The sequence below is a fragment of the Temnothorax curvispinosus genome, unplaced genomic scaffold (assembly GCF_003070985.1).
Source record: "Temnothorax curvispinosus isolate PA1 unplaced genomic scaffold, ASM307098v1 QBEX01001322.1, whole genome shotgun sequence".
Taxonomy (NCBI): Eukaryota; Metazoa; Arthropoda; class Insecta; order Hymenoptera; family Formicidae; genus Temnothorax; species Temnothorax curvispinosus.
This window is the reverse complement of record NW_020211102.1, coordinates 101,166-118,892: the sequence shown is the minus strand read 5'-3', so window position 1 is coordinate 118,892 and position 17,727 is coordinate 101,166. Positions and strand designations below refer to the sequence as shown.

The 17,727-nt window shown below is 37.5% G+C and overlaps 1 protein-coding gene across 5 annotated transcripts in view; it reads left to right on the top strand.

Moving 5' to 3' along the window:
* LOC112462429 (sodium/potassium-transporting ATPase subunit alpha) overlaps nucleotides 1-17,727 on the top strand; it is a 62,351-nt gene that overhangs the window by 24,741 nt on the left and 19,883 nt on the right. For 3 of the 5 annotated variants that reach the window (XM_025028193.1, XM_025028199.1, XM_025028210.1), the window contains exons 2-3: nucleotides 16,432-16,512; nucleotides 17,592-17,717. In XM_025028193.1, the coding sequence (XP_024883961.1) occupies nucleotides 16,432-16,512; nucleotides 17,592-17,717 (207 nt within the window). The remainder of the gene's footprint in view (nucleotides 1-16,431; nucleotides 16,513-17,591; nucleotides 17,718-17,727) is intronic. The other 2 variants (XM_025028218.1, XM_025028226.1) reach the window with 1 other exon arrangement.

The following is a 17,727-nucleotide window of genomic DNA, read 5'->3' as shown; positions in this document are numbered from 1 at the left end:
AGAGAGAGAGAGAGAGAGAGAGAGAGAGAGAGAGAGAGAGAGAGAGAAGTTTCTGAAGCTCCTCCTTATCTTCCTCTCTCTTTCTCTTCTACTCTCCTTTTCTCCCTAGATTGAAATACCTGTTCGATAGCAGACTAGTCTCTTTCCATCTCTTTCTTTCGTTTTCTCTCTTTCCCTCACTTCCTCTCTCTTTCTCTCTTCCCCTCTCTTTTCTCCTCAAGTTTTTGTCAAACTTGTCGCTGATCAGTTCTGTTAGTGCCGTTACCAGGAAAACGAGGAACTTCCGATTTGATAACTTTCTCGTTCTCTCCTTCTCATTTCTGTCTCGAGCATGGCTTCTCTCTCCGTGTCTCGCCTTCGTTTCGCATTTGTTAATTCTCGCGACTTCGTGGAACATGGTAAAGTTTTACGATACTTTGTGCTTATCGTAGATTTTTTCTCCCGTTCCGTTTTTAGAACTAGTCGCTTCCCTCGCGCGCTGCTTTTCTCGACAGTGTGCCGTGCGACACTTCGCCGCTTATCTAATAGCGTTTTTCATTGGCAGAACTGGTGCGCACTCAGTGCACATTAAAGCCGTTGTACCTGATTTAATCTTTAATATTTAAAGTAAAATGCCCAGTACATATTTTACCAAACAGTTTAGCAATAAAGAATATTGAGGATTTCGTGATTTAATGTTTATATTAAACATACACTTTACGTTGGTTTGTGTACGACGGCTTTAATGTGCACTGACAATGAATGCGTGCCATGCAGCTCTGCCGATGAAAAACGCTATAATAAATGTCAACGTGCGATCGTCGACGCCTGCCTCGTGCTCTACTAAGCGAATGACAGATGATCTCGTTGGAAAATTAGGAACATTGATCGTGTCGAAATATTTTTAAAGGATTTTCAAGTTCTCCGGAAGTGCTTAGTCCGTGGAAAGTTCTTCGCAGATATTCAGACTTCGTTATAAAAAACAAGTTCTATCCGGAAGTTACTTACTCGGCATCAATCGCGGAAGTCCGTCAATGATTAGCCGCGGATAGAATCGTCCGATCGGCGAGCTCGATGGAGATTTTGCTCCGATGCTCGTTCCGTCCGATGCAAATACGCGCTTAGTGATTTTCTCGGCGCGCTTCTGCGCAGATTGCTCCGCACGCAAGCTCGTTCGCTCGCTCGCTCGCTCGCCGTGGGTCGCAAGATTGCTTCTCTTCACGGAAAATCCTTATCTTCATGTCTCGTCGCCGGTGGGTGTCCTAATAACAGTGGTTTCCGACGATGATCGGTGAGGATATGAATTCGGAAATCGCATTGTCTTTCGTTGTTTTATTCTCGGAAACGCTTCTCGAAGACGAACGGATCGATTAATTATGCGCGTCGTCGTGGCAGTAGCGGAAGGATGGATCGACGGCGACCGTTATTTTTAGAGCCGCGCTAAAGTTCAATTGCTGCGAACCCGTGTGCCGCATGAAAGCTCCTTGGGAAAAGGTGGTAGGTATCGCACTTTCGTCCGATACAGTTTATATCGGACGAAAATTAGATGGTCTAATAACGTCTCATTTCGAGACGTTAACGTTATTTCGATCCATAGGCTCGTTTCTAAATGCACTCTGTAAAACCTACAAGATTTTTTCTGTAATTGATTTATTGATTTACCGAATCTAAATTAAAACCGCGTTAAAGTGGCTTAATTTTTTGTACATGTGTAATACACATTGTTATCGCGTGACAACGCTCTCATTGTTAATAATACATTTATGATTGGTTTCGATGTAGCAAATACTAATTCATAAAACTGTGCAATTGAGTTTTTTCTGACATAGTTAGTTTTTCAGTAATTCACGTTAGATTAGGTTATGTCTTTGTGGTAAACCACGAATTAGACCTGAATTGAGGGATGATTTAATGGCTTAAGATATTTAGGTCTTATCTATCTAGACTCCTCCTTGTACTTCGCTCGTTATCTTCAACTCTTAAAATACAAACAACGATAGTAATTTTACGGATAGTCGAAACAAGTATGTAATCTCGAGGGACACGAGCGACACGCCCTCGATCTAGAAGCTCCACCATTTCCTTCCTACATCCCTCAGCAACATCTTTCTGTCGAGTTTTTCATTAGTTATTTTATTACGACTTTCCGGCATGCTTATGTCCGGATTCACTATGAGATGAATAGAAAATCTGATTTTGACTTTCGTCCAGCTGAAAGAGGTTTTATCAATTTTATTTCAATCTTTCAAACATTTCTTAAGAGACACAATTGTCTTGGTAGTCGAGAGAGCTGAGTGCTGTTAACAATGTTACTTAATCTTACGTGACCATCACCTTCAATGCCCAGTACTCAAGATACGATAGCGTGTCAGAATGCGAAATAAACGCAATTCTTTCTTTTTTTTTTATCGGTTTTGATACAGCTATTCACGAGTTTGCGATTTATAATTACACACACCGTATTTAATTGAGAAGTTTAATTCTTTTAAGTGGTTCTTACCGGTGTTTCCTATTCATTGAAATTTCTTGGACCGACTTCCGCTTCTCGATTACTTACCACCATCATCGTCGTTGTCGTCGTCGTCATTCACGCGTGAGTGACGTATCTCGCGGTGCTGCGCGACATTGAATCGCCAATTTTTAACGCTCGTCAAACATCATCGGTGTGTCGCGTATCGATCGTTTAGATTATAGCGCTCTCGAATCGGTCAGCTGGGATTATGCGCGTTTCCGCGAACGAGTTGCATCTCGCTGCATTTACGCGAAACTTTCTGATTTAACCTCTGATCCTTTTATGGATCTCTGATGTATAAGGATGTTCTTGATGAATCTAATTTTTGCAACAATTTAAAAATTCTCTATATATGAATTTTTATTTATGTCGACTTTATCCTCTAAATATCTTGATGTGACAAAAACTCGATCATAAGTAGAGATTTTATTCTTTATGAAAAGAATTAATTATTGCTTTAATAAATTTTGAAGTGTTTACAATAGTTTTTTATTATATACTTGGAATATTCAGCACTTAAATTTCTTAGAGTTTCTTTAAAAATTCCATTTTTATGTATACTTTTTGACAAATCGTAGTGAATATAAATTTTAGTAGTTTATTATGATAAATTTACGCCACAAATGTTATATTAATTTAGCGTATACATAAATTACGCTTATTGACGTAATCACACGCCAACCAGAATTAAACTGTTACATATGTTTGAGTTGTGCGAATTCTTCCGCGCTTTCATATCTTACAATTAGCGTCAAGGTAGCGAGCGTCTCTTATCATTCTTCCGCAATGTCAGAATCATACACTTTTTATTTGACATTATCTATTACGTGTGCATTACGGTAATAAGCGCGGTAATAAAGATGTTGACAAGTTTCATTGGATTTCTTTAAATATTTTTCCATGCCTATTGCTAGGCAATTCAGTACCTTGTAAAAATGGTCCATATCTTGAGGTAATACTGCCATTAATAGCGTACAAACGACATAATTAATTTTTTTTGCAATAGAAAGTGCCGTAAAAAGGACGACATACTTGCAATTTAAGCACTAAACAAAAGAGAGAAATATTATTCAAATCACACAGTTAAGTTTGAAGAAATAAATTAAAAATTTGGTAGCAATGTATACTTTATGAATTAAGACTAGAATTAGAATCTAGAATAGAAACGAAAAAGTCGTGTAAATAAGTATGCTGGGAGATGGACAGCAAGCTAGGTTGTTTTCTGGATAGCCTTGCCAGGTCCTGAACGATCCGGATAATACCGGATCGTTCAGGATTTCAGCGACTGTCCGGTGTCTGCTCCGAGGCTTCGACCGTTCGGTGCTTAACCCTATGGATGCACGGAAGGGATTTTTCAAGTCTTGTAGTCTTGTATTTATTCTTTTATGACATTAAAGAAATCTTGGTATTTTTCGCCGTTATAGACGAAAGTTTTGACGACATTTAAAATTTCTTTTGTTAGAATATTTTATTTATTTAATCCAATTATGAATCAAACGATATCGTCGTGTCTCCTTTGTGGTATTTGAATATATATCGCCGCGCGAAATTATAACATGACTGTATTTGGAGCATCTATCCGTTGATTCACCCGCATGCAGTTCATCTGACATTTCGATCGGCATCACGTGCCGGCCGAACTTCTCCTCCGCACACGACACGCCTCGCATGGCAATTGTTGGTGCCACTCATCGTCGAAGCGTATCATCGTCGAATCGATCGCGACGATGCGAGGGTGAACTTTTCTTCGAACTTCGGTTTTATATTCGTTTCGTTTTTGTCCCTGATTTTATCGTCGTAATGTCACCACTCGATTTTTCCACAATACGTTTCTCCGCTCCAGCGATGAATCATTAATATCTACTGATTTTCGATATTGATTTTGCGCCAGGTGGAAAGATGTTTGCTTTTAAGTCAACGATATTTAACTTCCGACTTAATTTCACTTGTTTTAATTTGCCTCGATTCACTTCAGTAATATCGGCGACGATTCGGCCGCTATTTCCGAGTAACATCCTCGGAATAGCACACCAGCTTTCAACTGAAACGAAACTCGACCATCGACTGGATCGATATCCATGGTATATTTAAGGGCCGTCAGTTCAGAGCGCAAGTCCTATCTGGAAATAAAATGCTCGATACTAAATTGGAAGGTCTCTTGTGTTATCTTTTGCTTCCGCTTGACTCTTTATCTTATTACATTTATTTCCGGACTAACAAAATGTTATTTTGGTGAAAGATTCCACACGTAGCTGCTCGAAATGTACATTTTAGGAAGACGAAATGAGACGAGACAAACATAATTTATAGAAAAAAATTCCAACATGGAAGTAAATAATTTAAAATAATCAGAATTACACACAATTGAAAGTTGATTATGATTCGTGAGTGCAAACATTTTTTTCAGTTTATTTTGCTAATTCTGATCGTTAGTAAGGAGATATTTTTATCTAATCAATATACTGTCCTTGAGGCGTGAGTTTACTATTTTCGTTTGCCTTTATATTTTAATAAATAAATAAATGAAATATTGTCCTAATTTAAAATACCTTCTCGATTAATATTGTGTTCGATTGCGATGAAATTTTCTTTTGATTTCGACAACAATTCATTTATGAATTATGAGCCATTGCACGAGTCATCAAAGTTAAAGCGTTTTCGGAAATTTTGCAAAAAAATTTTGCACAATCCAGCATGTAAGTTAGATCTGCATTTTTTACTATCTTAAATAAATTATCGTCGATGACAGTTAATATCCACTTATACGACGAATAAACTCAGTTTAATGATTATTCCGATGTTCAATAATAGGATAATAAAACGATTATACGAAATTCTGTGACATCTATTAGTGGATCGACAAACGTGTCTATTTTTCGAAGTAGTACGTATGTTAATATTAATTAAAAATTATTTTAATTTTTATTTTAGTGCTGAGAATCAAGATAAAATGCAAGCTAAAAATAGATTAAGCTTATCGCTTTATTCTTTCGAGTTCAAAGTCTGTTAATCTAATTGTGATCTACCGGATTTAATTGCTTCCTGAAGATTTCCGTTTAAGATCCTTATAACTTTTCTGAAGTGACCGATGCCTTTATTGGGTTAGAAAAAAATGTACACTTAGCGGTAGAATAAAATTTTCTTTAGTATTAACTACAATTCTATGAAAATTGAATATTATTAAATTGACACAATTTGAATAATAATATAATATGGATAATTAATAATTAAACTAGGAACTTTTTTATGGTAGTCTAATGGTAATCTAATGGTAGGATAAAAGAGGTTTATCCGTAGGAACATCGTGTTATAACAGATTCTAACAAAAGTGGAATTTATCGAACTTATCAAACTATGAACTTTTTATACATGAGTATGAATGTGGTGTACGTGTTTATATGTTGCGATCGAATCTATCGATTTTATAACTATGAAAGTATACTATACTGCTCGAGGAAATTAGGATATTGCTTCCTTAAATGTTTACTCATAGATATCTAATGTTTTGAAAATTTCTTTTATTAATTTATATGATAATTAAGTTTGTTTATGTAAAGGCGGTATCTAACTTTTTATAGTCGTTGGAATCTGATTATCAATTTTGATTATAATTTGACATTATGCAAAGATATAATCATTAATTATGTAATTGCATCGATTCTTTCGAGAAAATTTTATTGTTTTCTGAACAGAAAATTGAAATTTTTGTATTAATGAATTCTGCTAAAAGAATCATACGTAAAGATTACTTCTGTTCTTTCTATCTGTTAAACAAATATTTTCCTGTTTATTAAAGAGATTTTCATGTTTATTAAAGAGAAAACGTTTTAGTCAAATGTTTGAGAGCATCTTTTAAAGTATCTCTTTTATTCTAATCCGAATCTTGTTGAATTTCCTTTGTAATAGACATAGTTTTGCCAAAGAAAACGGTAGAATCAATTGAATTTCTTGTAACATTGGTACATGGAACGTCGTTTCTTTATCATAAATGGCGAAATGCAGCTTTAATCGTAGATGTACGATGCACGGCATCTTTCTCTCTCTTATTCTTTCTCGATATTCATTACGTCTGCGAGATTATGCGCGCGATTTTGTTTTCCCCTCTTTCCTATCTCAAACTCGGCTCGATCGCGAAACTAAAATGAACTAGCACGAACCGGTTGCGTACCGGTATCGTATAGAAAAAGAAAAATAGCGATTGCGCGCATGTGTATCCATGCATCGGCATGCCTTCTCTATCGACTTTTTCCTCTGTCTAACAGGTGAATGAATAGATAACTAGGAATTTTCATTGGAAATTCAAGTCGAACATATTTTTTGCCGGTTACCTTGATTAATTCAAAATTTTATTCATATTTTTTTTATTTTATTAAAGAAATTTTTAAATAATGATTTTTATTACATTTTGTTGTGATTTTGATTTAGACATAAGGGAAAAAGATATATACATATACATATGTTTCAAGCATTTATTTTCAAAATCTAATTTTGTCCATAATTCAACCAAATTCGATAATTTAATTTTCTAATTTGGTTCAAAGTCGGTTTGCATCTCTGGTTTTAATTAAAATTCTCGCATGCGATAAATGTGTAGTTAAGCAAACTCGTTGAAAGTATTGTGCATGCGTTGCATCTACGCGTCGTATTTTTGTTTTTGTATTTCGCACACGTTCCGTTTTCGACATAGATCCATTTAGATAGTAGATTCAATAGACAACCTCGGAAAATCTGTTATTTCCTCGCGATTGTTCTTCTTCTTGCGTCACGAGGAGAATTTTACACGATGCATATTATATTATTTCTTGAAACTAAGGATAAGAAATAGAAGTAAATTGACTCTTTGAAAAGGAGTCTTTTTACACTAATAAAGTATAAAATATATGTCTTCCTTTTTTCAATGTGAAGAAATAATCTTTTAAACGCGACTAGCGCTTGCCAATGTCAAATCTTGTTGTTTAGATTTTCTCTGATTGTGGTATGAAAAACGATGAAAAACTCTCAGCGACATATTAAAACCGTAAGAATGTCAAGGCAAAGAAGAAAAATCGATTCGCATGCCGATCCTGAGATAGACGACGTTGTGTCAGTATAAAGCGCGCTAAACTCGTTCGCGTGTCGGTTGTTATAAAAAAATCGTATTGCGAAAATTTCCATGACCCTCCGACATACGCGATTCGTATAAATTGCAAAAATTTCTCAGTATAAAGGATAATCCAAAATGCAATTTGCGAAACATATGAGTCCGTTGCATATACTGATCTACATAAAGGCATTTAGAATCAAGAGAATGTAAATTCCTGTGATATGTTTTAATGAGTTTATATGTTGATGTGTCTTATTAGTTATGCGCTTCTGTATACGCTGATATACTCTTATGTAAATTTATGTGCGATTAATTTAAAACATGTAATCGTAGTCATTCTCTAAAACGCATTTAAAAAAAATCGATTTGTGCTGTAATATTTGATTTATGCTGTTAATTATGTATTAAATATATTTCAGTAATTTCTGTTTTGTCGCAAAATAAAATATATGTCGCGAGACTAAAGTATTTTGAGAAAAATTGCATCATAAAAATGGTAATTCTTTTAGATAATTATGATATTACAAATTAATAAAAATTAATCGCTCTTCTGTAAAGCAACGGAAACTATGATATGTCACTCGGATAATGTAATAACAGTGTGTGTATACGGAAACGCGTTGCGTTGAATTAATTTTTTGTTTGGCGCGTGGGTACACATATTTATTGATGAATCGAATGTATGCATTCGCTTACTCGTATGTCAATCGTTCTGCGCCGCATCAGTGAAAAAGCGCCAGATGACGATGTACGGATGAGAAAGAGAGAGAGAAAGAGAGAGAGAGAGAGAGAGAGAGAGAGAGAAGAGAGAGAAAATCTTCTTCTAACAGCTATGACATAAATACATTCAATGTCTCAAAGACTTTCAGGGACGGCCGGACGAGAATAGACGAAAATCCAATTTTAATCACAGAACCTCGACCCGCGCTCGCCGTTCCACGTCGCACAGCATCACGGATAAGAATATCGATAGAAACGGATTTTCGAAGTTCGTTCATACTTTTATCGGGACGTAATCTCGATGGATTCAATTTGTACTATAAATATCATGGACATAATGAAAAAAAGAGTAGTATATCTCATTCCGATTTCCTCATTTTTATCGTCCAAGTAAGAGATCATTCTCGCGTATCTGTATCTATAATCTCGCGAATAGTTTTCAACGTCTGATTTTTTAATTTGATTTCGTGGATGTCCTTAAATCGCGTATTTCGCGATGTTCTATCTAAAGGGGGCTCGACAGTCCGTATTGAATAATCCATGAGTCATTTACGCGGCTCGTCAGATGATGGAATAATTAGATTGCGGTAATTGAAAAAATGAGTTCGCGAAGTTTAATCTAGGATAAGATTGAATCAGAGAGTGAAACACAGTTTGCGGTGACACAATTCTTCACGTAAATAGGTATACCAGGCAGAAATGAGAAATATAATTAAAGTGGAAATATCCCGAACTTGTAGAGTAGAGTACCGAAGATACATTCTCTTACAAAATAGATGAATACGCGTCTGCAGTTGACTCTTTAATTATTCGTTTGTTACAAGCGCGATATCTATGCAAAACTTGACAATTCACTCGGACTCTCGGACTCTCTTGATACAATACGCTTGAGACTTCTAATCTTCAATAATTATATGTCTATATCTTTATTGCATAAGTTTATCTTCAACTATTACACATAATTATACAATTGATAATCTTGCGATCATTATGTATTTTGTATTTATTTACCAGTGTTTTTTTTTTATCAGGGTGTTTTTTCACCAAAATGATATTTAAATGCAATAATATATCTGACATATATATATCAATAATTATATATCTACATATATTTTTACACAAGACAATTAACATTTTTTTTTGTAATTTTATAAAATATATTTTTCCTTGGAAGGAAGACATTATAAATTATATAAACAGTTCTCGTTGACTAACGTGTCGGAGTATTACGTAAATTGATCGGAAACCTCGATTGAGCTTGTTTGTACACTTTTTTACAGTTTATCCATTATCATTAGACAGCACAGAATGTGCTTTGCGTACACGACTATATCTGTTTACTTCTTTGGATTCGAAAACGCTCGAGTCAAATCTCTCCCGATAATTAACGTTGTCTTACTTTCGTTACTTCATACTTTCCTTAAAAATTCGTAAAAAATTTTAATTATAAACACAAATTTCTAGCAAACATTCGCCGACGACACGTGAATCGCGAAGACATTTCATCAATAAAACGCGCTTTGGCATCAAGTCACGCGATTCAATTTCTTCAAGGTAAATGACGCGAATTTTTCGCAGATGGAAGAGATTATATCGAGAGATTATCAAGTAATTTGTATTTCTCGGATATTTTTAACTGATAACTGAAAAGTGTTACATAAAATTGAGTTAAAGTAACATAAATAAATAGTTACACGTACTTGAGACTCGTTCGTGTTTTTTAATTTATTTAAAGTTATACGTTATTTATTTTCTGCGTAACATCAATTGCGTGCTTCTAATTGCGTATTATTATTTTTAATTACTCGCTCCAAGATATATATGGACTCGTTTCGCGGAAATTGAATTTCATAAGAGATAGAGAGAAAGAGAAAGATGTAGCGAGGAAAACGCATAGGCAGATGGATTAAGTAAGATAGATGTACCTACGAAAAAATTTATTCTTTTTGAGTTAACTCGTCTTAATATTTAAACTTACAACGAAACATAATAAAACGCAAAAAAGATTGAAGAAATTTATCATGGTCAAAATTAAAAATTTTTTTGAATTGCTCGTACGTATCGAAGTTAAATCGAGTATTTTACCGATCGAATTAAAATTAAATATTATCCCGAAAATCTTGTTACACCTGGCATTGCCAAAATACCTATACTTTACATTTTCCGAAAAATCCACGGAAGTTTGCAAATATATAGATACATCTGAGACGAGAAAAATCAGCTTGACGGACAAATCACATTTGATGCATACAGGGAGCACGTAGCGTGCTCGAGTTAAATGACCAATCTCTCCCTCTTGACCCAATTCGTAAAACGTCCTGTGCCACGCACTCTGCGTGACGTCACACGCATAGATCTCTCCTCTCGTGGCGGTTGCAAGAGTGAGTAATGCGTGAGGGTGCGTGCAAGGCCAGTCAGACCAGTCAGACCAGCCAGTCAGCCAGCCAGCCAGCCAGCCACCCAGCCAGTCAGTCATCCAGTCAGTCAGTCAGCCGTTGCATGGCAACGTGGTGTTCGCGTTCTGAACGGCGGCAGTGGCCGAATATCGACCAGCTGACAAACAGCTCATCCACATTCATCCACATCGCGTGTCTCCATATCTACGAGAAACATTATTGGAACATTCGCTTGGCAGAGGGTGCGGGTGCTGTAGGCGCAAACAAACGCGCGCTTCTTGCCGATAAACGAAAATTGAAAACCGAAAATAGCTTTTGATTAATTTTCAAATCCTTTAAAACACAAACCTTAAAAAGTGCGTGTATGTGTATGTTGGTTAGGTCTAGTAATTCAACATACACATACACGCACATGAGCGCACCCACGCATTAGATTATGCGACACATAGTTTATGGCTTCGATCATCTTATTAACTCGTGTCTCTCAAAGGAAGTCTAACAGACTAAGAATTCTGACACCTTCTATGTCATGTCTCTCGCTAGGGCAATTGTGCATATCTCTGGCATCTATAAAAGTGCCTTATCTGAATGCAAAGGTATATTCAATATACATAAGATATTAATAAATATTTAAACGTCAAATCAATTGGATTAATAAATTGGGAATTTTTACAACCATTTTCCATTTACAATATTAATTACGCAAATAATGTTTTTCTGTCATAGGCGGCAATATCTACAAGTTTTTGAAGGCACCGAGGAAAGTTTGATTAGACCTAAATTATTCATGATATATCGTGCGACCGATGCGAGTTGAATAATATCGATCAGCAATAAAGCGCGCGCGCGCGTGTGTCTTTCTCATAAATAATTTAGCCCCCTGCTCCGTTTACGAAATCGGCTTTTAGCTTTGTCGTACGTGAAATGCGGTTCAATGTCGCACGTGTAACGGTCATTGTATTTTACAACAATATCTTCACTTTTGTCAGGAAACTAACCGCGCTCGGTCTTGCACCATTGGCGTTAGATTTAGCAGGGTGCAGAGTATTTGCTAAGTGTGGCTATTTTTAAATGTACATTTCGCATTATAATCGGAGCCTCTGAGAATCCAACTTAGGTATATGTCTATCGATTGATATAAAGCTAAAACCTACGATTCTCGTTTCCCTTCTTTCTTTCTAGACCGCTAAGATAGATATATTAGCATTTGTCAGTTATTATATATTTTTTAAATTTATTTTTATTTGCAATCAATTTTTCTAAACCATTTATCGACGCTTATTTATAGCAGTTACTTTGCATGCCGTAAGAGAAAGAGGTATGGAAACTCTTTTAAACAGAACATTTTATATATATAGAGTATATGTTATAACGATATCTTAAGTCCTATAACGGCAAATTTTTAAATGTATCTAAAAATAATCAGTGTTATAAAATTTTTCGTATATATTACTTTTGAAGGCGGATATCTGGAGTTTGTTATCTATTGAGGGATATTGAAAGAATATTGGATGGCAATTAGAGGTAAACTTGATAAGCATCAACCGATTTGATTAGCTGCGCGATGCGATTCGTTGATTCGGCTCGTAAAAGTTAAATCATTCAGCGTAATAAAGTTGGTTTGGTAATGCACAATTACACAACACATGGCAAACATTAGGAAGTGAATCATTTATTATTTTCTTGGGTGTACAAAGGCTTTATCCCATTATATTTTCTGTATACCAAGATAAATTTAGTTGGTGTCTATCTAAAAGTATGTTTATCGGTACTTTCTCTCGATACTGGTATCAAATATCGATAATATCGATAATTGATTCCGACATGATCCACAGACTATTTGATGGAAGTTGCACCAAAGTAGGGAGATGTCCGGCTTGTGTGTCGTCTATAATGCAAGTGGGTGCGCTAACATGGGGGTCGCGGTGTATCAATGTGCTTATGCACATTATTAGGTACACCATGCACCGTGCGAAGACGAGAGACGAGACAAGACGAGACTACATAAGACGAGACGAGACGAGATATGAAAGAGAAAGAAGGAGAGAGAACACGTATAGCCGGTGGTGCCCTACTTGGGTATTGATCCGTGACAGTGGGAGGCGCTCGTTAGAGATGGCTAGGTCGTAGGTCGCATGCGCGTTTCCACCGATGATTCCGTGTCGCCATCATCGACCCGCGGCTCGAGAGAAATAGAGCCGAATCGGTGAGAAACGCTAGAGAGAGAGAAAGAGAGAGAGAGAGAGAGAGAGAGAGAGAGAGAGAGAGAGAGGATGGCAGAGGGTGGAAGAAAAAAAACGGTAAAATGGGTAGGCGGAAACGAGGAAAGTGGAACGAAATGTAAAACATGGAAGGAAAGAGAGGGATGAATAACCATGAAAATTATCATCCGGTTATGGCTGAATGGTACGGTACCATCACCCTGGCAAACTGCTTAACTGGCAAATAGATAGCGGATCACCCTTTAAAATCGCGCTTCGAATACGGGCATTTCGTGCTCGAAATTCTCGACAACTTTAGGTGATAACAGAGAGTGAAAGGGATTTAAGTCTACCGCAATATGGTGACGGTCTGTTATTAAAATAGATTGAGCTCTTTGTAAGAATTACAAAGAAAAGCCTGATTTTATTTTATATTTATGTAGATAAAAAGACTATTTGTGTAGAAAACATGTATACGCGTTAATAGTATGTATCGATAATAGTAGAGCGCGATACGTAAAAAACCGCACTTAAATTTCTCTATCATAGATTAACGAATCTCTCACGCTGCGGAGGGTTTGAACATGTTTCAAGTCGATCCTGGCGATGACACGCGACGTCGACCCGCATGCGGCGCCGTTACTGCCGCGTCGCGATTGCTGTCGACGCCGTCGACGCCGTCGTCGCGGTCGCCGCCGGCGCCGCGGCGCGATCGTTGAAAGTTAATCCTTAATGCCTTAAGTCAATGCCTCTATGCAGCTGTAAAAGAAATATCGTGCACTCGTTTCTTTCGAATCAATTTCAAGAATTTATGTAGGATACGCTCCGTTAAATCTAATTGTGCCTAATTTGAAAAGATGAGACTAGACGAGATAAGTGGTTTTTTTATTTTGCTAACTGGGTTTGCAATGCTTTCTCTCAAAATAAAAGTAAAAATACAAATAAAAATGAAAATAAAATTATTTAGGATTGTTGATTAATTATAGGATGTGACTTATTATTAGAAGTTAAAAAGACAGAATATTATATGTTTAATTGTAAACGAGCGTGAATCGACATAAATAAATAAATTTCTCGAAAGAAAGCGAACGCCGCGGTGCCGCCGTACTGACAATTTATCTTTCACACAGATTTTTTTTTCGTATATAGAAAATATAGAATTTACAGAGCAGAATTCAGTTGGCATCAAATGGCATTGTTAAATTCTTGCTTTGTATGACGCTTGTCCTCGTTTCGTGGCATGAAAATATGCAATACGAAACGGAGAGCACAGAGTGCGAATTCATATCAAGGGCTACATAACGAACGCGGTCCTAGAACGCGATCTAATCGCCGAGACCCGACGCGTTTTCCTGCCCGTTGCGTCGCGTCGCGTCGCGCGTCGCGGCAAAGCTCGACCACTTCCGCTTCTAGCGAGCCGGCTCTGCAACTCGACCCGTGAACTCGTAAATGATACCGACCCGCGCAAATTTGCATAAGGTCGAAATCGCGTTCATCCTGCATCTATTACGGAGACGTATGCTCTTCGGTGCGAAACCACTCACTGGGGTGAGTTTCTAGTTTCTACTAGTTTCTATAGAGTAAATTTCCTAAAAACTTGAGAAAAATTCCGAATCAGTCTCTGCAATGTTTTTAAATTAATTTCTATTTAGCAGGAAGGAAAGAGGAAGAAAGTGAAATTAATTTTGCAATTTGATACAAGTGTTTAATATGCCGAATAAATTTGATTTGAAGATCAAGTTGAGAAAATGTTGTTTTGTGTTTATTCATCTTGGATTTTTATCAATGTACTTTACGCAACGAATGATGGCGCGTTTGCGCGCCATCGTAGACGCGATTGTGCGTGTGCGTGTGCGTGTACGTACGGACAATCAGCGAGGTGCGTATGTGACCTGTAAAATTGCATAATCGTGCTTCCTCAATGGCGACGTGAGCGAGAGCGACGATGGGCCAGAGATAATGATACCTATGAAATTGATCGTTTACGTATACGGACCAGACGGCAGACCGGACGCGTAACGCACAAAGTCAGAGTTACGTTTTTACGATCGTAACCGTCGATTTGCCGACTCTCTCCTCTCCTCTCTCGTCGGTCTTTTATCTAATCGCTGCAACGACCATAACGAATCGCCGCGCGCCGTGACAGAATTAACGGCCGCGCGCGCGTGGCAATTGCGCTCGTGTAAGTGCGTCCGCGTCACGAGTCTCGCGTTTCGTTAGTTAGTCCATCCGGTACGTGAGAATATCGTTGGTTTTCATGGTCGAGACTCGAGACGATAGCGTTGGAAGATACCACTACGTTACGCGATAAGTTACACATTCGTCATCAATAACTGGCTCAATGTTTAATATTCTTCGGAAATGTTTCAAGATCCAAATTACGATACAAATTAATGCACGGTCAAAAGTAAGGCGATGCATCTTTGATTCGCTCACTTGGCGTTTGCTTTCGATTTTTATACTTGTTTTTCTTTATTAATATGTATTACAAACCTAACTATATGCAAGCAATTTGTCACTTGTGTTGTTTTTCAACTGGTCTCGTAAATTCGTGTTATGTTTAGTCATCTGCGCAGAATTTTAGCGATAGGAAAATTCATCGAAATTCCTGAAAAGAGAACCGAGCGATGAAATATAAATGACTTTATTTTATAATAGTTTTCTCTCTCACTTGTTTATCTTTCTGCTTAAATGTAGACAATTTTGACTCGCGATAATCTTATTTGCCGAGAGGAAAAGTTTAAGATTTCGCGACTACCCTGCCGATGAACGCGAGGCGAAGCATCGCGATTACGGGATACCATTGAGCATTGAGCATTGAGCATTGAGCATTGAGTACTGAGTACTGAGCATAGTGGACGGTGACGACTGTGACGAGTGGTGTCTCCATTGAACCGGCACACTACCGGAAACGGTCGTTATCCGAACGCGGTCGTGCCGAGGTCGCTCTTGAAAATCGGGCTTCTGTTCCGCGCACCGCGGACGTCTCGTCTCTCTCACTGACGCGACGTCACGTGTCGAATGCGTGCCGGCCACGTGTCTCTCTGTTTCTCTCTGTCTTTCTTTCTCTCTTTCATAAGAAGGTCGCAGTTGTGTCCGGTGTCCGACCGCAAGCACTGTGAGAAAACTGGTCCATTCGGACGACGACGTAAAATCGCGTCATCCGAATGGACGACAATTAGTCACGTCATCAGTCCGTTTTCAAAGTGATATTTAAGATTTGGAACCGGCAATTTAAAACAAGCAGCTCACGTGAGATCGACTCCGATCACTTGACTCTGTAAAAAAATATATGTATACATCTCCTGATTCTGCCAATATACCGCGCGATTCTTTGGGCGTTTTATTCGTGCGATCGTATACCTACCTATCTACCTACCTATGCGAGGAATACAAAACGGCTACCTCGACTCGCTTATTATTATTTTTAGTTATAATTTCACCATATACACATCTGTATATTTATTTTAACTGTTGGTATTTTGTTGTATTACGCCCATATGATTTATTCATGATTTTTTTATCGCCCATTTTTTACAGCATGGCCGCTCAGACTCGTACAGGGTCGCCACGTTACCCAACATTCGCGACGACAACAAAACCGCAGATGGAATGTACAAGGTATATTCAGAGATGGACTCTATGTCCATACGAATTCTATATAATTAACATCTCTGGGTTCTGGTACGCTTCTTTGATCAGCAGATGGAATAAACGGGACGTTTCTTTCACTCTTTTCTCTCTCTTTCTCTCTCTTTTTCTCTCTCTTTCTCTATTTCTTATATCTTCCTTTATCTGATCTTTGTAATTCTATCGTTTCTTCATAGTAACAACATCTATTGTCGTAACGCTTCTCTTCTATGCCTCAGAAATTTTCTTGAAGGAAATTTTCTTCGTTCTTCCACTATCGCACTTCTGGATCTTTAACTCTTTCGCGTTTTCACTTTGGCATCAGCTTCGTAATCGTAAACACCTTAACGCATGGCAAAAGAACTTTGTTCGCGATTTAGGTAATCGAGTTCCTCGATTGGGTCACAACGTAATCGCATTTCAGTGACTCGACGATCAATATAGCAACATTACATTCTCTCGGAAAAGAAAAGAAAGCTTTGTACATAACTACACTCTGTACAATAATAATGTGTAGAATGAGATAAGATTGCACCGAATCTACTTTATAATAAAAGACAAGAAGGAGGAGTCTCCTACTCAATTGCTCGAGAAATAATGTATGTTATTTTATATAGTTTCGTCGTCCACACTGAAACTTGGTTACTCATCAATTATTTTCGCTGACATCGCATGACTTCGAAACATTCCTATCATTCTAGTGCAATTCTATCTCATCTTACGAGATATCATTACAGCTCGGTTCACCCTCCCTTCTCGATGATATATCGTTGCGATCGATTTCTTCTGCTACAGAGGCTGCTCTTACTCGTCGCTGGGTTTTCAATCTCAACTTCTACAATTCGACGCGCTTCGATAATTTTGTCTTTCTCTTCTACTTTGTCAATTATCAAAATATCTCGTCGATTAACGCGTCGCGGTAATACGGTGTAATCGCTTCGGAGCTTTATAATTGTAGCTGTGGAGTGTAAGATTGTTTACGCAACGTCGATATATATGTACGGTGAAGATGTTAATAGAAACCACCTTTTGATAACGCTCTCTTTTTCTTTGTCTGTTCCTGCTAACAGTCGCGGCGGAAGAATCCAAAGCGAAGGGGGGACAACCTAGATGACCTGAAGCAGGAGTTGGACATTGACTTCCACAAAATCTCACCCGAGGAACTGTATCAAAGATTTCAGACGCACCCCGAAAACGTGAGTAACA